The sequence below is a fragment of the Falco naumanni genome, chromosome 4 (assembly GCF_017639655.2).
Source record: "Falco naumanni isolate bFalNau1 chromosome 4, bFalNau1.pat, whole genome shotgun sequence".
Lineage (NCBI taxonomy): Eukaryota > Metazoa > Chordata > Aves > Falconiformes > Falconidae > Falco > Falco naumanni.
The window spans coordinates 74506988-74530083 of record NC_054057.1 but is presented as its reverse complement, the minus strand read 5'-3'; the positions used below and the strand labels follow the sequence as shown (position 1 = coordinate 74530083).

At 42.9% G+C, this 23096-nt stretch overlaps 1 protein-coding gene across 5 annotated transcripts in view; it reads left to right on the top strand.

Annotated features, from left to right (window-relative positions):
• Positions 1–21576, top strand: part of LOC121086402 (CREB binding protein) — a 96902-nt gene extending 75326 nt beyond the window's left edge. For all 5 annotated transcript variants that reach the window (XM_040590109.1, XM_040590111.1, XM_040590110.1 and 2 more), the window contains 12 exons: positions 833–913; positions 1655–1711; positions 2914–2991; positions 3482–3549; positions 7627–7777; positions 8641–8787; positions 9233–9346; positions 9809–9974; positions 11378–11545; positions 14753–14914; positions 15187–15468; positions 17137–21576. In XM_040590109.1, coding sequence (XP_040446043.1) covers positions 833–913; positions 1655–1711; positions 2914–2991; positions 3482–3549; positions 7627–7777; positions 8641–8787; positions 9233–9346; positions 9809–9974; positions 11378–11545; positions 14753–14914; positions 15187–15468; positions 17137–19305 — 3643 coding nt within the window. In that variant the 3' untranslated portion in view covers positions 19306–21576. The remainder of the gene's footprint in view (positions 1–832; positions 914–1654; positions 1712–2913; positions 2992–3481; positions 3550–7626; positions 7778–8640; positions 8788–9232; positions 9347–9808; positions 9975–11377; positions 11546–14752; positions 14915–15186; positions 15469–17136) is intronic.
• Positions 21577–23096: the final 1520 nt, after the last annotated feature.

The following is a 23096-nucleotide window of genomic DNA, read 5'->3' as shown; positions in this document are numbered from 1 at the left end:
ATAAATATATTGTATGTATGTACAATATTTAATGTTGTGCACATATATACATATATTGTACTTATATAGATAAAGGGCTGGAAACTCTGACCCATAATTGCATTTCTGTTAAATGTTTGTCTAGAGTATGGATTTGGTTTCATTTATATTAAATAATATTAGCTGAGCAATTGGTCACATTTAATCTTACAGTCAAATAACTTTTGAACTTAATATTTTTATAGATTATTTTTTTTATACCAAGTGTTCCTGCTTTTACAGTTTTTACTGACAAATCAGTAAATGCTTTCAGCATATTCTCTAATTACTTAAATCTGTAATAAATGTATTTGTAAAGCTTTTTGACAGGCTATTTTTTTTTTCCTAAAGGAAGCTCGGTCTGTCACAAGCCTGGAATCAAAGAGCATTTTTTCCTTAAGTAATGCAAATCAAATCCAAATTCTTAAATTTGAAGTTTATACAAACGTAGCGCTTGGTAGCTACTTCAGTAATCCTCCCCAAATTCTGAATTTGATCAACAAACAAGTTGTTAGTATTGTATAAAATGAGACCGAATGCTAATCTGTGCTTTGCCTTGGCTTTCTGCTCTGTGTTGTCTTGGTGTTTGCGTCTTACCTCTTACGTCTGTGCTGTTTGTTCCCTCCCCTGTTCTCTAATCCTGCCCTCCCCTCCCCTCTGTTCCTCCTCATTGTCCACACTGACCCATCAATCAACCAACAACGCCCCCCCTTTCGTCGTGGTGATCTGCCCTGCTCTGGTTGGTGGCTCCGTGCTTGGGTGGCTGTGTGTTGTGCTGGACCAGTTCACCCAAATATGGCCTTCTTGCTGACAGGTATCACTTCTGTGAGAAGTGTTTCACTGAAATCCAGGGGGAGAATGTCACCCTGGGTGATGACCCTTCCCAGCCTCAAACGTAAGTAGCTTCCTTTCTCCTGCATGCTGCCTTTTGGGATAGGAGGGGTGGCGTGTAGTCCTGAGCTGATAGGAAAACCCTGTGGCCGGTGGTGGTAGCGTGGAAATAGCTACTTCGCTACTAAGAGGAGACTTTCACAGTAACAGATGATTAACAGTTGTTCCTGTGGTGGGTCTGCTCCTCTGCCCGGCTTGCGTCAAGTTGCGCTGCCCAAGAGCTGCCCGTGGACTGGGTAGGGGCTGGCAGGCGCTAGGTAACGTGGTTGGGGGCTGGGGGTGGAAGCTGTGTCAATAAATGTCACTAATCCATTACCTTTTCAAATGAAAGACTTCGCCTAATCCAGACGTCTCACCTTTTGAAGTACAACTTTTGTTTATGAAACCAATGGCTTGTCTTTAACCTGACGAGAAAATAAGATGCTCTAAGATTTGAGGAATACGAGCTGTTTTGGAAGGTGGCTGCTTTACTGACAATAGCTTCCCTTGCTCTTTATGATTTTAAATTTGTATATACTTGGGTATCTCTTATTTTGCTTTTAATTTACACAAGTGAAATGGGAAAAACATTTTCTGTAGCTTAAAATAAAAAGAACTGAATTGCTTTCTCTGAATAGAAAATAAATACCGATATGCTTTCTTCTGACTTAAAGTTTGCTCATTTGCTGCAATTCAGAGAAGCATGTTGTTTTGGCCTCTGATATAAAGGTTCTACTGAGTTTTCATATTAACTCTTTGTCTCTAGAACCATCTCTAAGGATCAGTTTGAAAAGAAGAAAAATGATACACTAGATCCAGAGCCGTAAGTACCGGGTGTTGTTTTTCTTAAGATAATATCATCACTTTGACTTGTCCTTTAGCCAGCCCTTCAGAAATCAAAAATCCTTCCCCCCACCCCCATCTCTGGCCAAACAGGCTGCAGAATCTTTCTCTAGAGTTCATAGCACAGCATACAAACTTCATTTCTACCATTGGTAGCCCAGAGGGAAAATATGAGCCTGTTTAATGGCAGTTTCTGGTTCTGTTTATTTGGGTAATTCCTAAGGTGTGTTCTGCACAACTGGCTGAAAACGGCCCCCATCGTACAGACTTTCACACCAAGCCCTGAGTACCTGGTGGGGAGTTCTGCATTTTCCTCTTGGTTTAGCCAGACTTTTGAAACACATTTTTCTCTTCACTTGGTGGCTTAGCCCACTGAAAGAGCCATCCTCCTCCCTTGCGTTTACTAGCCTCAGGAAGTTCGGTCAAAGCAGAGTTGAACATTCCTTTAGTAGCACTGTGCTGCTTTTCCTACTGTCCTTAACTAGCTGAAATGAGGTTTTATCTTACTGTTACTTTGGTCTCTGGCAGTTTGATATGCAGTGCATTTTGATTCCTTTCTTATCTTTGCAAATACTAAATAGAGCTCCTCCCCCAGACCTTTAAAGGTAGACTGCCAGGATGGACCCCGGTGTATTTGGCTTCGTAACCAGCGCTGCAGTCTTGACTGAGAAAACCTCTAACGGTTTTCCCATCCAAAAAAAGAATTTTGACATACTATACTACAGCAGACCCGTGCAGGCAAAGACAAGCTAATACATGCTTTCTTGGCACAGTGATTCACGAATGACTAGTTTTTTACGTTTACAGTAAGTTGAGCAACCATTTAGTCAGCTTGTGGTTGCTGCAACAATTGAAAATTAAATCTGCGGAGGTATTGTTGAGCAGAATTCTGTGAAGCTGGGAAAACTTAGAACTCTGCTTAGAAGAGGATAGAAAAGATCCAGAAAAAGTTGTGCATGACAGCCCATTTCACATTTTTAAACTAGTACATTTTACTATATTTATATATTATTTTTACATGACATTGAAGCTATTCTAATGAGTTTTTTTTTTAACTGACATGTAAATTGGGCCTGCTGAAGCTGATTAAATCCTTAGCAGAGGGTTCAAAAGTCCTTGCTGAATTCTGGAAAATTACTTTTCTAACAACAAAAGTGATCAGCTGCTGTTGTTTCTTCTCAGGTTTGTTGACTGCAAAGAGTGTGGTCGGAAGATGCACCAGATTTGTGTATTACATTATGATATTATTTGGCCTTCCGGGTAAGCCGATTCTTAGTTTTTTTACTCCTTGTATAAGACCAATGTGGTTTAGACAATTAAGATTTTCTGCCTTTGCTCTTTAATGTGCAGTCACTGCCTTTTTAAGAACAGAGTACAAAAGAACAAAGCGTTTCTAAATAAAATACATTTTTTTGGTGTTTGGGGTCTCATTTCAGTATATGCAGATGAAAATGTGCATGAAACCAACTTGTTCATATACGCAGATTTCTGTGGTTTCTTTCTAACTACTAAACAATGGAAGCTGGTTGGAGGTAAGTTTGTATACTACAGAGCACAAACGCAGGTGTAACTGGCAGAATTAGACCAGCTCATAAAGGTGTTAAGTCCCTCAAATAGAAAGATACAAGCTGTTCAAATCCAGAAAAAATTGTATTGTGCTCTGACACTTCCAATTATGGATCCAGACATTGGGTTTGAGCTAGCTGATACTGGGTTTATGCTAAGTGTTTGACAATTTTTTTCTCAATAGGTTTGTCTGTGATAATTGTCTGAAGAAAACTGGTAGAACACGCAAAGAAAACAAATTCAGTGCTAAAAGTGAGTCTGATATTTCTATTTTTATCTTAAACTTTCATCTTCTCCCAGCCAGCCCTAAGAGATTTTTTGATTGAGACTTTCTGAAGTCATGACAGAGAGTACAGGAACATTTGCAAAACGGGGAGTAGTGTAGCCCAAGGCTTTGGCAGCTGTCGGAATTTTAATCAATGTTGTAAAGACCTGCTCTTCATGTGTTTCTGGTCAGTCTTAATGCTGCTTGAGGTATCCATGTCCTTAGTTTTATAAGATAAAGAAAATAAAAAGAGAGGGGAAAACAGAACAGGAGAAACACAAGGCTGCATGCACTTCACTGGCTGTATTCAGGCATGTTTCCACGTAGCGCTGAAACTGTGGTAAGTTACTGTCACCTCTGTGCCCTTCAAATAACATGTAGTAACGAGGTGTACTGCATTTCAGGTGTGCTGTGGTGGTGCCAAGTACTAATGTATTTGAAGAGCTTTTCTTGCTTCTGGAGTGGACTGTGGTATAAGAACTGTCCCCTGGAATTAGTAACCCATTGTACTATGTGTCCAGATTTTCTTGGAAGTAACCATTGTCATAAATAATTGTGTTAAAATGGGCACTAAAGAGAGTGCCAGAAGATGTCAGGTCAAGTTGTCTGAGTCTCCTTAGTAATCCTTACACAGGTGTTCTTTTCATGCATTTAACATCAGACAACAGAATTTGATAACTTCTACTCGTACGTGTTTTGGGGAGGCAGGGAGGAGAGTAGGGACTAGCATTGGAAATGCAGTGTCAGTGGCATGGGGTAGAAAAATAAAGTGAGTGTAGGAGCCAAGAGGGTGATTCAGCCACTTGAACTAGAAGTTGCAGGTACGCTTGGTTCCTCCCCTGTTCTTCTTTGGTCCTTGGAAGTTCTGGGCATTATTACCTTGTCATACTGTGACTTTGCAAGCCTGAATCTTCCAAATTGTAATAAAGGCATGGTTTTGCATTAAATCTAACTTCTTGATAACTTTGTGGTTGATTGCATAATAAGAGATTCGAAGGGGGGTAATTTGGAGATGATGATGCTGTATGAGACATGCTAAGTTGTAGTTATCAAAACGGTCTCTGGAGTAACCTGACGCATGGAAGAAGGTAGTATTGTTAAAAAGATTAAAATTAGTCTCATTAAAGACAGATTAAGATTGTAGGAGAACATTAATAAAATGATGAAATAAAAATGTGGGCTTAGATAAGCATTTTAAACAGATGTCTCTACTATTATATGCTGACTTTACAGCATATATTGATGTAAATTGTCTTAAATAAGTATGCGATTCCTTCGACGTCTGCAGTTGTTCTGCGACGTCACTTAAAGTTTGAGTAACCAGCCATTTAGTTCAAGGTAACCATTAACCATTCTGTTCCTTGGAGGTCTGGACAGGGAAATAATGGTGCTTTTTTCCTTTCCACTGATCTTTTCTTTCTCATTTCCTTGCTGTCTGGCTATCTTGTTTTCTTTTTCACATGACAATTGGAGTCCTGCTGCCAGCTGTAATCCACTGGTGGGCTCAGCTCCTGAGATCAGTTTTCTTTAACAACGCTCTAGTGAAAACACCAGAACAAGGAAGGAGAGCCTGCTCTTGTCAAAACCGTGGTCTTACTACTAACCTGAAAAGAAACACGAGTGATGAAAGTTTGAAACATTAGCATGTTTCCTCTCCCCCTCAGTCCCCGTAAAAACCTTTACTTACAGAATTGCCATCAATATTTCTCCATGCTCTCAAGCATGCTAGCACGACTGCTAATAATCAAGATAGCATGTCCCTCGGCTGCAAGCTGTTGGTTAGCTGTTACGATAACATTCATATTTCTAAGGTATATTAAGTAAAAATGGTTATCTTAACCACATCACAAGTTGCATAAAACTGACTGACAGCAAGCCAAATACAACCTGTAAACCAGTGTACAGCTGGATTATGCTGTGAAATTCCAAACTTTTGAAGTCTTTTTCTTACTAAGAAAATCTACCAATATTACTTAACCAGTAGCTAATGCAGAGATTTTCAAAGACAAGATATCCAGACAAATAAGTCACCCAGAGTACTTTCCTGAAAAAAAAAATCACAGTAAGCCAGAAGTCTGACTTTCTTCCTATCTGCCCGATTACTCATCCAGTAACAAATATCTGGCCACCGCTACTGCAACAGAACTTCTGCACTCAAACGGCCTGAAACTCTTCTGTGTTGTTACTGGTTTGGATGTCTTTTTTCAAGTCTGTGCTGCAGTTTTTGTTGAGGCCTGAGCTTTTACTGGAAGTACTTATGTTAGAGGTGTCCAAGAACCAAAATCAAGCTGATTTCCCAAAGGATTTGCATGTTCTAATAAAATATGCGGGTTTTAGATCCTCTATTTACAGTGCATGTAATCTTAGTGTTGCCTGTTTCTTTTATCTGCTTATCTGGTCTTATTTTTTGTTTGTTTTTCAAGTCTTAATGCATTGCAACATAAGGAAGGAAGCAGATACCCTCTGGTTGCTTAGCATTGGAAAGATGATAAAATGAAAACACAACAAGACAGTAGAGTTAACTAAAATGGCTTTCTAAAAATGTACCAACTCATTAGCTGAAATGGAGCTGGGGTTTTTTTCTGTCTTCAGAGAAATCAACAAAACGAAATAATTCCTGCAGAAATTATTTGTGAATTTTCTTTACAGTTCTTTGAATTTCCTTTAAAATCAACTGCCTTCTGTAATCTGTGGAAAGCCCAGTATATTGTAGTCAGCTGGGAAACTCTGGGAAAGGCCAGTGTATTGGAACTGGTAAAGGGCATAGTGTATTTTTACTTTAACTTGCCTTTAAATTTAATTATTGGGCCGCAAGTAAATGATACTTAAACTGTGTTGTGCTGGTTATGACAACAGAATCTCACTGGACAAGGGGACAGACTAAAAGATGTAAAACAAGATTGCCATGTTTTGTGATCTCTATAAACTGATTAAAAAAAAATAGTAAGTGTATAAATCCCTTAAAAAGCAAGATCTTCCTTTGAATATACGTGACTCTTTTCCCCAGTATTGGAACCTAAAATAATTTTTTAGCATAGGTGTTTCACTGCAGCATTCTGTATGCAAACTCAGTAGTCAGGAAGAAGAACCAACAGCTCTCTGTCAGTAGCCAAAGAACGACCGAAAAATGAAGCAATGGAGAGCTGAAAATTAAATGCATTTTAGGAAAACGAACATCTGTAGATTGCACCATTGCTTTGGAAGAGATAGCAGATTGACCATAAAAATGAAGTAGAAATACGAGCTGGTAAAATAAGTACAGCAGGAGAAGAGAAATAGTCATAAATCTTCAAGTCAAAATAGTGTGCTACTTCTGTTTTCTTAATTTAAACCAAAATCTTCATCTTAATTTCTCTAATTTTGTGTGGATTTATTTGAAAACCATTGCATCCTGTAATACTACAAAAACAGCTCTCCTGACAAAAGCTAATTATAGAGACCAAGAGAGTGGGTCTGGACAATATGTGGACTTGAACTTTTAAAGACCTCTATCACTGTGCAAGAACTATTTAAGCTTTATGTGCAGATTACTGTAACTGTTCAATCTAAAAGCTCTCTTGAAAAGAAAAGAAAAGGAAAAGCAATGAAATCTCCATTGAAGTCAAAAGGCTTTTCATTTCTGTTGATTTGCTTTGCTTTGCTTGAAAAGGTGTGGCATTGAGCCAGATCTATAAAATGATGTAATCTCTGTCAAACAGCCAGATAGTGTTTTTGTTAGGAGAAAACATTTGCAGTGTTCATAAAATAAGCCTGCAAATTTAAAAATGCTATGTAAAGCCGCCTTTGTTAGTTCACTTACTAAGTAATTTCCCCACTATAGTGGTTTTAGCTTCCGCAGCAGGGTATGAACACGTAAGGCTTGTGTAAAAACATGGATGGGTTTGCTTTTTTAATTTTGCCTGCGTAAATAAAAACATCAAATTTTCATACAAAGGGGAAAAAAGCCTACTGCTACTATACAGAGAAGCAAGCTGAAAGACTTTACAAGCACGGTAACACCCTGAACTTAACAGTGATTTCTCTAGTAATAACGTTTCCGTCATGTTCTCCCCCTTCATTTCTAGGGCTACAGACTACACGTTTAGGAAACCATTTGGAAGACAGAGTAAACAAATTTTTACGGCGACAGAATCATCCTGAAGCTGGAGAGGTCTTTGTCAGAGTAGTAGCCAGTTCAGATAAGACAGTAGAAGTTAAACCAGGAATGAAATCCAGGTTAGTTCTATTAATTACAATAAATGCAATCTTCTTTTTTTCTTTTAATTTTGAAGTTTCCCTGCATAAATATTGCAAAATTGTGCCAATTTGCACCTTAATCCCTCTGCACATATTTGAAACTTAGGCATAAGGGCGATTATGAAAGGCAAAAAAAGCAGTATGCAGTAAATAAACTCAAAGGAGGTGGCAGTTGTATTTTGACTGGGGGGGGGGGGGGGGGGGGGGAGTAGTGGGGACAGCCTGGTTTTGATTATAATACTGTGACTTTGTATTATTAATCTTGAGAAAGTCTGACCACATTTGCTTAGCATTTCAAAATTCATAGTTTAGTTTGAAACAGTTGCTGAGATTCTTTTCCTTACCGTTCCTTCATTTTGCTGTGTTTTTAGAAGTACTTTAGCTTTCAAAAGTGATTTTTCGTTTGCTTCCTCGTAAATGAAAAGCTGAAAAGGTTTATTCTATGAAGTATTTTGGCTTTAATTCATAAAGACAGTGTTTATGTGACATCACTTCACCATAATGTATCAGGTTTTCTACTCTGCAACATATTTAAAGACTTGTGGTTTCTGAGGATGCTCTTGTACTCAATGCTTGCCTGTGCAGTCATACGTTAGCTATATGGAAACTGTCTTTCTGTGAGTTTCACAGTAACAGGACTCCCTGTTTTAATGCAGCTCTGATCTGACCCTGTTTAACTTCTGCATAATAATAAAATAAACCTTAAAAATAAGGTTGAAAAGCATTTCCTCGTTCTTTTAGGACACAGATTTAATAATAGGCTTTTTGTTGTTTTGGTTTTTTTATCTTTTTTTTTTTTTTTTTTTTCCCCTCCTGTTCTTCTTCATCACCCTTTCATTCAGATTTGTGGATTCTGGTGAGATGTCAGAATCTTTCCCTTACCGTACCAAAGCTCTATTTGCATTTGAGGAGATAGACGGAGTAGATGTGTGCTTCTTCGGCATGCACGTACAGGAGTACGGCTCGGATTGCCCCCCTCCAAATACAAGGTACTCTCCTTTCTGTGCTTCCTGTACCGGCGGTGCATGCACAGGGAACATCTTGCTACATTCACTGGGCAGTTACTCTCAAACACAGAAGAACAGGAGATACGTTTCAATTATGTGGCACAAATAAGTCCTACTCTACGACTGCAGGTGGCTTTGAAGGGGAGAACAAGTGTCACGTGAAATGCTACAGTCCCTTACATTCTGTATTAAAGTTTGTCTCTCTGTGTATATTCTTGATGTCTAAAAAGATTCTGCCCATCTTTTGCTTTTGAGAACTGTTTATATTATGATAAGATGCTTAAATATGCATTAGAATAATGTCATCTTTAATTTGTCTTTGTTCAGTATGGCTGTATATGTATCTAGTATACAAGTCAGCTCTCAGCAGACAAAGCAGACGTTCAGCCATACATGATTTTCTATCATTCTTCTCTCATTACTATAGGCGTGTGTACATATCGTATCTAGATAGTATTCATTTCTTCCGCCCCCGTTGTCTCCGAACTGCAGTTTATCATGAAATCCTCATTGGATATTTGGAGTATGTGAAGAAACTTGGGTGAGTGAGATCTTTGTACATAAATCTTTTTTCGTAGCTTTTTTTTTTTTTTTAATTCAGGATGCCAAGTAGCTTTTCACTTGGGATAGTGTCTATTTTCTTCTGCCCTCTCTGAAATGTGTGGAACACATGCCTCTTCTGCAGTGGAGACAGAAATTTGGATATTATCACTAAGGTGTTTTTTCTGTTGTTAGGGTTCTTAAACTGGCAGCATATCATTCTTTTTATCAGAGGTTCACTCGATGTTTAAGCTTCACTATTATATCTGAGACCTTTTCTCATCCCTTGTACAAATAGAGGTTATTGCCTCAGTATCTTTGTTGCAAAGAAAAAAGAGGGAAAAATGAAGAAGGAAAAAAAAAGAAAGCCAGAGGTCTGAATTTATATCTGTTTGTCTGAGTTATTTTTAAGGTGGTAGTCAAAATGGTTAAGATTATTTTTTTGTGTGTGTGTGAAACACAGGTATGTGACAGGACACATCTGGGCCTGTCCCCCAAGTGAAGGAGATGACTATATTTTTCATTGCCATCCGCCTGATCAGAAAATACCCAAACCCAAACGTTTGCAAGAATGGTATAAGAAGATGCTGGACAAGGCATTTGCTGAGAGAATCATTCACGACTACAAGGTTTGCTACTGTTTATTTCATGAACTAATTTTGGGGGGCTTTTCATTTGAAGGTAGCTAATACTGTTTCATAATGCGTGAAACCATCATAGTACTGTACAAGGGGTTTTATTCTCAGCTAGTGGCTGCGTTTTCTTAGATTTTTCTGGAGGGTTCTGTCTTTCAGGCTGAAAATTCTTTAGGTTTGGTTTCTACATTAAAAGAAGTGCACAAGAGCCTGCCTTCACATACTTCTTTTTCACTGCAGTTTTCCAGGCAAGGAAGTGTGTGTAGGTTGTTAAGGTTTATAGAAGTTACTTGCTTGATGGGGTGGAATACTGGACCTCTAGTGTGAAGTCAAAAAACCTGCTTCTAAAACAGCTTCTTCACTTGAAGAGAAAAAGGATGATTTTCATAACTGGAGAATGTCACACACATACCCAAGGAAATAAGTTAAAGATGGCAAAGGTGATGGCAGAGGTAGCATTTGCCACTCCTTACGTGCTAAACTTTACAAAAATTTCCTCGTGGTAGTGACAGTGCGGGGAGGAAAAAAGAGATGTTTTGATTGCAAGTGACAGTTACTAGATGTGTGGAATAGAAGCGCAGATAGCAAGCCCTGGCATCTGATCTGGCATAGCAAAGAGCTAGAAAATCTGTGTCTCTCCTAATAAGGTGGTCCTGAAATTAATCCAGAGAAGATTGGCTAGTCTTGTACGTGCTTGTTAAATGCAATGCACTTAAAAAAACACCTCCAAAACAACTGTATGAGGCACCTGTTCCTCTTGGTGGTCCCCAATCCTGGCCAGTTGCCCCAGAGAGCTTCAGCCAGCAGTCAGCGAAGGATGCAGGCTGCACACACACACCCTCTTGCAACCAGGCTTTAGTACTCCTGTGTGTAGTAGTTTGCTGGTGCATTCAGTGATTCCTCCTGGAGTTGCCAGGCTTACCGCCCCTGTGACGTACAGCCCAGGCACATGCACTGAAGTGCTCACGTGCTTTCAGATTTTTAAGGGAGAGGGCTGGGTGAGATGTGCTTGCTGGCACTAGAACAGTTCCTGCACTTGTCCAGGAGCAGTGTAGGAAAAGTTGCATGGGGTAGCTTCATTCTTAATTGGTGTGGTTACCAGGGAGGGGGGTTGTTGCGTTTTCCAGGGGTATCTTAGTTTCTCCCGTCATGTCAGGATCCTGCATCCTGCAGTCAGTTCAGGAGAGCCTTGGCGCTTTCCGAGGTGGAACAGGAGCGGGCTGTGGGCGGTATTCCAGGCCAGTTTTGGAGCTGCCAGAAGAGGCCTGCCAGGAGTGGGGCATGGGCTGTAGGTGAGGCACCGCTCTTCCGTGTAGCGCTGGATCGTGGCTGTAGTTCTCCCCTCTCTCCTAAGAGGTCTTCGCTTACGTGTTGGTACTGTGTTCTGCGCCTAACAGGACATCTTCAAACAAGCAACTGAGGACAGGCTGACGAGTGCCAAGGAGCTGCCTTACTTTGAAGGTGATTTCTGGCCCAATGTGCTGGAAGAAAGCATTAAGGAGTTGGAGCAGGAGGAGGAGGAAAGGAAAAAGGAAGAAAGTACTGCAGCTAGTGAAACAACAGAGGTGAGCTAACTTTATATGCTACATTTGCTTCTGGCTCACAAACTGACAATTCCTTAATAAATCAGAGCATTTACGTCCAGTAAACTAGAAGAGAAGGTCATTCACATTAGACATTAAACTAGAGTTCCCTTCAGCTGCATTTCTGGATTTTTTTTTTCCTTTGGTAATAAATATACTGATGGCTTGTTATTTTATTTTGGTTTTTTAACAGAACCAGGAGTCAGTTATGTCAGTTCAGCATCTCTGTTCTCAGAGAAATGTGTTAAGCTACTTTTGGATTGCATCATGACTGCTGCATTTGCTTGCAGCCATGTGGCTGAGCTTCTGGTTCACACCTTTGCAAATCACCTTCAGTATTTGCATTTTGAAAGGTGCTGTATTTTTTCAAAGCTGAAAAAGCTGCTAAGCAAAGGTACTTGTGGTCATCTGCGACAGTAGGGGCTGAAATTTAGAAGTATTTATTGCAAGCTTTGCATTGATGTGAAATACCAGTCCTGGTGGTTGTTTTCCTTCACCAGGGTTCTCTCTGTGTATAAAAAAAAACAAACAAGAAGACCCAACAACTTCCTTTTTCAGGGTTCTGGCCAGAATTTCATTGTTCATTTTAATTTGTGTCTTGATTGTATCTGTATCTGTAACCAAAAACAAACCAGGTCTCAGCACTTTTATACTACCCCTTTTACTTGTGATTTGCAGCAAGGCATTTAGAAAATGAATATAGTGGGAAAATCTGAAGTCTGGCTGATTGAGGTGGAACCAAAAGCTTTAACTGGGGAAAAACTCTTTTCAGCTTAGATGCTGTGACAATTTGCATACGGTACATATTATGTGTGATTGATGTGGAGTGATAAACCTTAATCCATCAATTCCATTATGTCAGAAAGTTCTTTCAATTAAACCTTAGCAGCTCCTTCACAGCTAATACAGTTTGGTTTTATGGGTTTTATGGACCCATGAAGTTAATAGTTTTCACTCTGTTCCTGCTGAATGTAACTTTTTAAAATATTGAAATATTTCAACAAACATAGCGGTATAAAAGTAACCGAAAGACAGGACTTGGAATTTAAGTTGCAGTCCTTTTTTGCTAACAGTATCACTTTCAGTAAACTGTAGCATGCCCTTCCAGTGAAAACACCAGTGTAAACCTCTGCATCTAAGGGGGGGGGGGGGGAGGGGGGGGAAGTGTTTTAAAAAACGCAGAACAGCTAACTGTGAAATTCATACAAATTGTCTGCCTAAAGTGAGGAGATGCAGCCTTGACTGCTAGCATCCTTATTTTCCCACTTACTGCCATTGATGTTGCTTGGGATAGCAGGGAAACAAAATCTGCATTCAGGTTGCTGAAGATGTCATCCAAGAATGCAACAAAACACATAACAGTGTGGTCTTTGCCACTTCGCTTAGAAAAAAAGGAATGAAATTAAAAGCATGAGAACTTCTCCAGTGCGGTCTCTTAAACTTGTGTCATTTCATGGAGGAAACTGTGCCCAGCCATGGGGATCGCCATGTCTAGAAGCACTTCATGAAACTTTGCAATTCGCCCTACAGAATCTGTCAATCTCTTTTTAAATTCTTAGTCCTAAGCTTTGTATATGTGGAGAGAAAGCTTTTGAAAGTCAACGTGTGCTGCAAGTATTGGTTAAGGAGAATCTAAAGAGGTGGTAAGTATTTAGAAGTTCTTGAAAAAGGATTGTGAAGGCTCCCTGAGTAACCATGCCATCGGCGTCTCTGGCAAACCTGGCTGGTTATGTTAAATACTATCAAAACAAAGTAGTACGAAACCAATCTTGGAACTCACAACATTTTGGAATAGCTTTGTACAGTTGACCAAATGCAAACTTGCTAAAGGTGGAATAGAAATAAAACTTAAGACTTATACTGTTGGCTAAGTTTCAATCTGTTGTTCCTTTTTGTGTTTACATTTTTTAATCTTACACTGAGGCTTCAGAACACATAGGCAAAGGAGAACAGGCTCCGCGTCCATCGGGGGTAGAAAATTTTGGGGAAGAGAAGTCAAGGTGGGAACATACAGTAGCTCATTTCTGAATGCCTTCAAATCACTCAGAGCTCTGTCTGGTTTCCCAGGAAATAGTATAATTTTAATTTCCAAACAGGTTTGATCAAAAAGGCAATAAAATTAGTTACAGAAAACCCAAGATTGGACAGGGAATTCCTATCTAAGCCTAATTAATGGAATGGAAGGACGGCAACAGTTCTGTATATAGTATTGCGTTCTTCAGTTGGAATATTTTTGTTTTCTTTGACTAAATATGCTTGTGGGTAAACCCTGTGTTTGCTTGTACACCGTGTTCATGAAACTTTCTTGTGCACATCTGAGTGTCTGTGTATATATATGTGTGTGTGTATATATATCTCTCAGAGCCTTTCAGTAGCTTATTTTTAATATTACGATAACCCACATTGTAGCAGTTAGGGAGGGAATTTTTGCTGAGTGGCAAGCTCCTTGCTGAGGGTTTGGGTTTTTATTTTTCAAGGACATAAGAAGTCTCTAAAAGTTATTTCTGTTTTCACAGGTCATCTAAATAGCATCATCTGCTATTTTTTACTCTCCGCTTATATCTGGTATTCAGTATATGGTCACTGTGGTCTGTGTTGTAATTTAGACACAAGTGAAGGTTTTGGGGGATATTTTTTTATTTTTGGAGTTGCATATGCAGCCATAAGTCTTCAGAATGGAGAGTAAAGCATTTTGTTAGTTTCAGATCCTGCATGTTCTTTTCTAGCCCATAATTAAATCCTGTAAAACAAGCAGTAAAGTCAGAGCTCAAGCAAGTATGTGAAACCACAAATCACAACAAAGCAAAACACTGCACTTCTGGAACATTTTTAAATCTTATTTTATGTATAACTCATTTTATCGTCAGGTATCTATAAGGTCTTGTAAAGCAAGCAGTAGAAGCTGAAGTACAGTGTTTGAGATGGGCAAAAAAAAAAGTCTAAGATACAAATTATTTAATATGTATGCATACGTTAAAAATCTATTTTTAAACAGTGTTTGAATTTGTTTGCCTGCCAGTTTGGCTTTTGATTTTTCCTGGAAGATAGTATATATTTAACACGGTATTGCTGATTCGCAGGCATTGGCACAAAGTTCTGCTATTGACGGCAGAAGCGTTGCTCTTTCAGCTACAGTGAATGGGGGAGAGCTCTGTAAAGTGTAACACCTCTCCTGTGCATTTATTGCAGGGAAGCCAGGGCGACAGCAAGAACGCCAAGAAAAAGAACAACAAAAAAACCAACAAGAATAAGAGTAGCATCAGCAGAGCTAACAAGAAGAAACCCAGCATGCCAAATGTGTCCAATGATTTGTCTCAGAAGCTGTATGCCACTATGGAGAAGCATAAAGAGGTACTGTCACAACAATGCGGTGTCCAGAGAAGATTTTAATCCTGTAAATCCAGGCCTGGTGATACTGAGAAGTGAAAAATCAGGAGGAGTAAAGGTTGTGATTGCACTAGAACTTTTTTCTGTTGTGCAACAACATATTGGAAGAGATAAGCCTAAATGAAGTTGATTAGATAATGTTTGTAGCATACCGTTACTGCCACGGAACATGAGCTTTTTCCTGCAAGATTATCTAACCTCATTTATTTTTATTTTTTCCCCCCATTTATCTGCAGGTCTTTTTTGTGATTCATTTACATGCTGGGCCTGTAATTAACACCCTGCCTCCCATTGTGGACCCTGATCCATTACTTAGTTGTGATTTGATGGATGGGCGAGATGCCTTCCTCACCTTAGCCAGAGATAAGCACTGGGAGTTCTCCTCGCTACGCCGGTCCAAGTGGTCCACGCTCTGCATGCTGGTAGAACTGCACACTCAAGGGCAGGATCGCTTTGTCTACACGTGCAATGAGTGCAAACATCATGTGGAAACAAGGTGGCATTGCACTGTCTGTGAGGTAGGTGTATATCACCAGAGACATCTGCTCTCTCTTCCCCTACAACCATGCTCGATAATTTTATTTTTAAAAAATATTGCCCAAGCTTCCTCGAAATTAAGCCTATGCTGTAAAAGGGCTGCTGATCCTTAAGGGAGCACGACTACTACAGTGGGATATCTCTTCTTCTAGAATAAGTGCTTTTAATTTCTCAGCAAGGAAAACGCCAGTACTCTGGAACAGCTACTGCTGCGTCGTTTATTCCACTGTGGCTCTTTGCACAGACAGTTTTAAACTTAAAGAACTTTAGGACTGGGTGGTGGGGTGTGACTGCGTCAAGACTAGTCTGAATCTGCAGGGCACGAGCTCACCCACATTTGATGGATGCCCACGAGAGAGGTTCACGTGCCTTTCTGCAAGGTTCTTCCTTCATTCTGCTTTACACATGGTGCCTCATGTTGGAGGGAGTGCAGCCGGGCGTGTGTCCGGGCTGCCGTGGAGCTGGGTGAGGAGGTTGCCACAACTTCATCATTGTCTCTTTGGCCCAGCGCTAGTGGTTACCTGCCCTTTGGATCAGACCAAGTGGCTTCATAGCCTGGCTCGATGCTTTTAATGACTAGTCCTTTCACAGCGTAGATGGCTTCCACTGTGCTGTGTTAGAGAGCAGCTGTGCATGGAATTCTACCAGTGGACTTGCAGAAAGGGTAGCCTCCAGAGGCTTGTGATAACCTCTGGCTGCAGCTGAACGAAAAGCCAAAATGAGTAAGCGCAGCCTAGATTTTTACAGTGGTTATTGCCAGGTTTGTGTTGGAAGAGTCTTAATTAATCCCTCTGAGGAAAGCATTGAACAGGACTTCTTGAGGCAAGGCTGCTGGAAATGGATGGTGCACACTAGGGGAATTAAGTGGTGGAAGGAGGTACGGCCTTTAGGTTTTTTCTGGGTACTCCCGTGTGAGGGAGTACCCTTCCTCCAGCAGAAAAAGAACAGGGGTGTGAAAAAGGCAGGGGGGGTGGGGGTTGAGCAGGTTTTCAGATAAACGTCTGTCTTAGCATGAAAGTTGTACTTGATTTGAGGGTTGGCGTAGGGATTAAAAAATACATGTTTTGGGGTAGTTATTATTAGGCAGTTATTACACTAAGGATAGCTAAATGGAGAGCCAACCCCTATTTTTTAGGCAGTGATGGTACATTTCTCCTGCTAGTTGGAGGTTTTGGCCTTCCTTGTGTAGACACCCCAGCAGACATCACAGACAAGTAATTAGTTCCTGTCATCAAAAAGGAAAAATACTCAGTTCCTGCCGGACTCTTTCATGTAATAAAATGACGCCACAATTACAGCCCCTGTTTGCATTGCTGTGCACCCTAGTCGAGACTTGTGGTTGCTGCCTCGCTTTGCTGGGGCAGCTGTTGTGGCTCCTGCCCTCGGCTGCCCAGCACTCCCTGCCCCGAAGGTCCGGTCCCACTGTCTCCGTATGCAGCCGCTGCTCTCCCTTGGTGTACCAGGTGTACACTGAAACTGTTCACAGCACGCGGCTCTTGTTCCGTGTGCTCGTTCCCACTGAAACCCAGAATTGTCCTTCCACACCAGGCTGGCGTTGCTCACCGAGCGCCGCTCTGACTCCCCTGCTCTTTCGCTGGTGTGGTTAGTGCTCTGTAAACAGCTGAACTTTGGGTTTTCTCTGCTTTCAGGACTACGACCTCTGCATTAACTGCTACAACACTAAGAGCCATGACCACAAGATGGTTAAGTGGGGCCTGGGTCTGGATGATGAGAGCAACAGCCAAGGGGAGCAACAGTCAAAGAGCCCCCAGGAGTCGCGACGACTGAGCATCCAGCGCTGCATTCAGTCCCTTGTCCATGCCTGTCAGTGCCGCAATGCAAACTGCTCATTGCCATCCTGCCAGAAGATGAAACGGGTTGTCCAGCACACCAAGGGCTGCAAGCGCAAGACCAACGGCGGCTGTCCGGTGTGCAAACAGCTCATAGCTCTTTGCTGCTACCATGCCAAACACTGCCAAGAGAACAAATGCCCTGTGCCATTCTGTCTCAATATCAAACACAAGCTTCGACAGCAGCAGATCCAGCATCGCCTGCAGCAGGCTCAGCTCATGCGCAGAAGGATGGCTACCATGAACACCCGAAACGTGCCTCAGCAAAGTTTGCCTTCTCCTACCTCAGCAACGCCTGGTACCCCTACGCAGCAGCCAAGTACACCGCAAACACCGCAGCCTCCTCCCCAGCCCCAGCCTTCCCCTGTAAGTATGTCACCGGCTGGCTTTCCCAGCGTGTCGAGAACTCAGCCCCCTACTACTGTTTCAACAGGAAAACCTGCGAACCCGGTTTCCGCGCCTCCACCTCCGGCTCAGCCTCCGCCGGCCGCGGTGGAAGCGGCTCGGCAGATCGAGCGAGAAGCTGCGCAGCAGCAGCAGCAGCTCTACAGGGTCAACAACATTAACAATGGTTTGCCTCCTGGTCGCCCAGGACTAGTAAACCCGACGGTGGGTTCAGTGAACCAGATGCAGCAAGTCAGCATGAATGTACCCCGGCCCAACCCCGTCAGCGGTCCAGTGATGTCCAACATGCAGCCTGGGCAGTGGCAGTCGCCTCCGATGCCACAGCAGCAACCGATGCAGCCGGGAATGGCGAGACCGGTGATGCCGATGGCGACACCACAAGCGGTGGCCGGGCCAAGGATGCCAGGCGTGCAGCAGCCGCCGCGGAGCATCCCCCCAAATGCACTTCAGGACTTACTGAGGACCTTGAAATCACCAAGTTCTCCGCAGCAGCAGCAGCAGGTTCTTAATATCCTTAAATCCAACCCTCAGCTTATGGCAGCTTTTATAAAGCAAAGAACAGCCAAATACGTGGCTAACCAGCCTGGGATGCAGCCGCAAGCGGGCATACAGCCCCAGCCTGGGATGCAGCAGCCGCAGACCGGCATGCAACAGCCAGGCATGCACGCTCAAGCAGGGTTGCAGAACATGAACGCGATGCAAGCAGGAGTGCAGCGACCGAGCGTTCCTCCCCAGCAGCAAGGGATAGGAGCTATGAATCCCCAGGGACAAGCGATAAACATTATGAACCCCGGCCACAACCCCAGCATGGCAAACATGAGTCCGCAGTACCGAGAAATCCTGAGGCGGCAATTACTGCAGCAGCAGCAGCAACAGCAGCAGCAGCAAGGAGGGGCTGGCATGGCAGGAGGGATGGCAGGACATAACCAGTTCCAGCAGCCTCAAGGACCAGGAGGTTACCCTCAAGCCATGCAGCAGCAGCGGATGCAGCAGCATATATCGATACAGGGGGGGTCCATGGGACAGATGGCTCAGATGGGACAGCTGAACCAGATGGGCCAGCCCGGCATGGGGGCAGACGGCACTCCCAACATCCAGCAAGCACTGCAGCAGCGCATCCTGCAGCAGCAGCAGATGAAGCAGCAGATAGGGTCCCCCGGCCAGCCCAACCCCATGAGCCCACAGCAGCACATGCTCTCAGGACAACCGCAGGCGTCTCATCTCCCTGGCCAGCAGATCGCCACCTCCCTCAGCAACCAGGTGCGGTCCCCAGCACCCGTTCAGTCTCCCCGTCCCCAGTCCCAGCCACCACATTCCAGCCCGTCACCCAGGATACAGCCCCAACCGTCACCTCACCACGTCTCTCCCCAGACTGGTTCCCCCCACCCAGGACTCGCAGTTACTATGGCTAGCTCCATGGATCAGGGACACTTGGGCAACCCAGAACAGAGTGCAATGCTTCCACAACTAAACACCCCGAACAGGAGTGCGTTGTCTAACGAATTGTCTCTGGTCGGTGACACCACCGGGGACACATTAGAAAAATTTGTGGAGGGTTTGTAGCATTATGGGAGCATCACTTTCCTTTTTTTTTTTTTTTTCCTTTTTTTTCCTTTCGTGTTCTTGGACATTTTATACTGAAAATTCAGACATCTGGGTTGTTTTGAATCCTAGATGGAACTGCTGCTTCCTACACATGGAAGAATGAATTGCTGTTTAAAAAAAAACACAAAACAAACAAAAAAAAAACACAAAAAAGACAAAAACAAAAAACAAAAACAATACAAAGAATATATTTTTTTGTTAAAGCCAGGCGGTTAAAATATCTGGTCTCTTTTGTGGGTTTTTTTTGGTTTTTATTTTTTTGTTGCTGTTGACTCATACCTTTTTTTTAATGGGGAAAACAAGTTCATTATATTCATATTTTTTATTTGTATTTTCAAGACTTCAAACATTTGCGTTTAAAAGAAGAAAAAATAATATTCAGAAACTGTTTCCTGAAATAATGCAACATTATAATGTATCCTGGTAACTTTGACACATTGCGGGAAGATTTTTTTTCTATAGTGAACTCTGCAGGCGTTGAAGTATTACCCCTGGAAAGATAGGAATTGACTCTTGCACACAAAAACACACATTGGCCAATGCCAAAATCCTTGTCTTGCAGATGTAGAAATTGTTGCTTTGTTTCTCTGATAAAACTGGTTTTAGATGAAAATAGGGATGATCACTCTTAGACCGTGCTGATTTGAATAGAGAAGAAGCATTCTTTTCTTTCTTTCTTCTGTGTGAAACTTGAAATGAGGAAAAGCAATTCTAGTGTAAATCATGCAAGTGCTATAATAACTATAAATAAGAAATCCAAGAAGATTCAATCACTGTATAGAATGGTAAAAAAAAAAAAACAAACTCATTTCTTACTTATAATATCATATTGTTAAATAAACTGTGTGCAACAGACAAAAAGGGTGGTCCTTCTTGAATTCATGTACATGGTATTAACACTTAGTGTTTGGGTTTTTTGTTATGAAAATGCTGTTTTCAACATTGTATTTGGACTATGCATGTCTTTTTTCCATTGTATATAAAGTATTGCTTAAAATTGATATAAATTACTGAAGTTTTTAACATGTATTCTGTTCTTTAAAATCCATGTAAGAATGTTTAAGGTTTTTATTTATTTATATATTTTTTGATCATGTTCTTTGTAAGACATAGCTATGGATATTCACTCATTACACAGAGCAGCCAGAGGCATCGATAGGAGTGGCACGATACATGGAGTACTGTAGGTAGCATGTCTGTTTTACAACACCCTTTAGTGATTGTTTCCTTTTCGGGGAGGGAGAGGAGCGGGGAATGGTTCCCATACATTGACTCTTTGCAGGTGTTCATCCATAAGGGTTAACTGGAATAAATTATTAATAGCCGTTGCTTTTTAAAAACTGCATTAATTTAGAGAAGGATCACCAATGAAAGGAAAATAGAGAGTATTGAGTTAATTCTAGGCTAATTTATTTAGTCTACAGTAAAATATGAACCTATTGACTTTAACACTATTTTTCTGCTGTTAACTCTGAGTCTAGATTTGAGGGTTTTCTGTGGAATAAAAAATAACAAATCATGTACATGTTCCCTTTAATATCCTGTCACCATGCCCTCATGTTCCTGGGATACTTGCCCCTCCTCCCCCCAGTGACTTGCTTTCTTGGAGTTAAGTCGTCCAGGGAAACTTTCCCAGCGTTAGGTGCGAGCTAAAACCACGGCTGGCCTAAAGCGCCGTCCCTCAGACCTCCAGGCTTCTCGATGACGTGCGACTGGCGTGGGATTTGCAGCAAACCCAGCGCGGTGGCCCGGCTTGGCTTGTCACATTCAGTTAGCGCTTCCTCCGGCCTTAACGGCGGTGGTGGAATGCAGTTGGGAGGACGGGGGGGAGAAGAGCAAACGATTGATCTCAACTTTTATCCCCGTACTGTGAAAATAGTAGTGCGCTGCGGCGCTACGCCGTTCTTTTTAACTGTAGAGGGTCTCTGCTTAAACTTTTCTTGCAAACTTTTAACTATTGTACATTTTTCACCACCGTTGGATTCATCTGCCCATGCAATTGTCTTCAGCAATTCAAGATGTCAAAATTTGGGGCTGGGGTGAGGTCAGTGAACACTAACCCAAAGCTTGTCCAAAAGAAATTGCTGTAAAAAAAAAAAAAAAAAAAGATGGAAAGCCCTGATGCTGTGTCTCATGCTGTGTACTTAAAAAGAGGAAAAATACTATATTTGTGATCAAAAAGAGGAAACTTGAAATGTGCTGGTGTTTCTAATAAAAGCTGGTAAAACTGCTTGGATTGAAGGATGGTTCCACTTGGCTGGTGCCCGCTGGGATCGGCGAAGCCTGACACCTGAGGTTAAGATAACTGCACTCAAATCTCGCTAATACCTTTAAGTAGCATCTGCTTTAAAAACATCAGCACCGCTTCCGGATTTGGATAAGCCGGGTCCTGTTCGGAGCACAGAGGTGGCGCAGCTCTGGGGCTGCAGCTCCCTTGGGTTCCCATTCCCAGGGAAGAACGGAGGAAAAAAAGCCAAACTGATGGGAAGTGAATACTGGAATGCTTATACGTACAACCTGAAGTATGTTGAGAGCACAGAACCAGGGACAGATTTAGATCCAGTAATCCCAGCCTGCAGGAGTGGTTGTTTTAGATAAAAGCAGGTATTTTGCAAGGGAGAGAAGGGAAAGGCAAAGTTGGAGTCAGACACGAGTAGGGGCCGTGCTTGACGTTGGCCCCTGCAGTCTGAGAGGGGCGAGGGGGGGACTTCGCTCCAGTCTCCCTGGGAAATTCAGTGTGTCTGGGACTGAGCATCTGATTTTTTTAGGTCCTTGCCTGAGTTTTGATGGGAGAGGAGCTGGCGGTGAAAGGCATCTTCAGAGCACCAGCGTTCATAAGGCAGGAACGCACTGGAGATCAGTGTGGGAGCTCTGTCACCGGAGGGGGTGGCCAAGACCTTCCCCCTTGTGGAATTCTGGAGGGGAAGATCTGAACGTTGAGCTGCAGCAACTTGGTTCTCTGCTCTTCCTTCAGCTGTCCACCGCGCTCTGCCACTGGCCATCCTGACTTCTGCCAGCACTGCTACCACCACAGGCTGCGGGCGCGTTTCTTCTCACTGCAGATGCACCAGCTGAGGTTCACACCTTGGCTGCTCATCGCTGTCCCACCGGGCCAGAGGTCTGCCCGCAGCACTTGTGTAAGCGCTCCCTGCTCTGGTCTGTCACCTGGACGTGTTGGAGCAAAGGGGTGAGGGTCTGACGGCAGCTGACAGCCGAGGAAGAGGAGCCCTCCTGCTGGGGGTGCCGCAGGGACCGAGCGGGCCGGGCACAGCAGCCCTGTCGGCCGCTGGGTGGGAAGGCAGAAGCAGTGTCTGCGTACAGCAGCGAGCGGAGGCAGTTGATGGTGATCCAGGGGTGCTGCCGGCACCTCTTCCAGAGCAAATTGCAGCCCCTGGTTTTCTCAGTGCCGTGAAGATCTAGGAGCAGCTACGGAGCCAGGAGAGCACCGCAGAGCGTGCGGGTTGCTGTGCGAGGGGCGAGCCGTCCTTCCCTGCGCTTCGTCTCCTCAGCCGGGAAGTTACAATGGGGAGCGGGGTGATCCCTGCCACCTGCAGCGTGCTGGCGGGGTGGTGAGCGCAGCAGCGGGTGCCAACCACCGGGTAACCGAGCCGAGCCTGGAGAGGGGAGGGTCTGTGCCAGCTCCTGGCCGTCCGCAGACCTTCCCTGCAGGAGCACGCTGCGACTAAAGGGCCAAGACGCACCCAAGGGCGACGCAGCACGAGGTGAGGGAGGAAGAGGAGGAGGCCTCG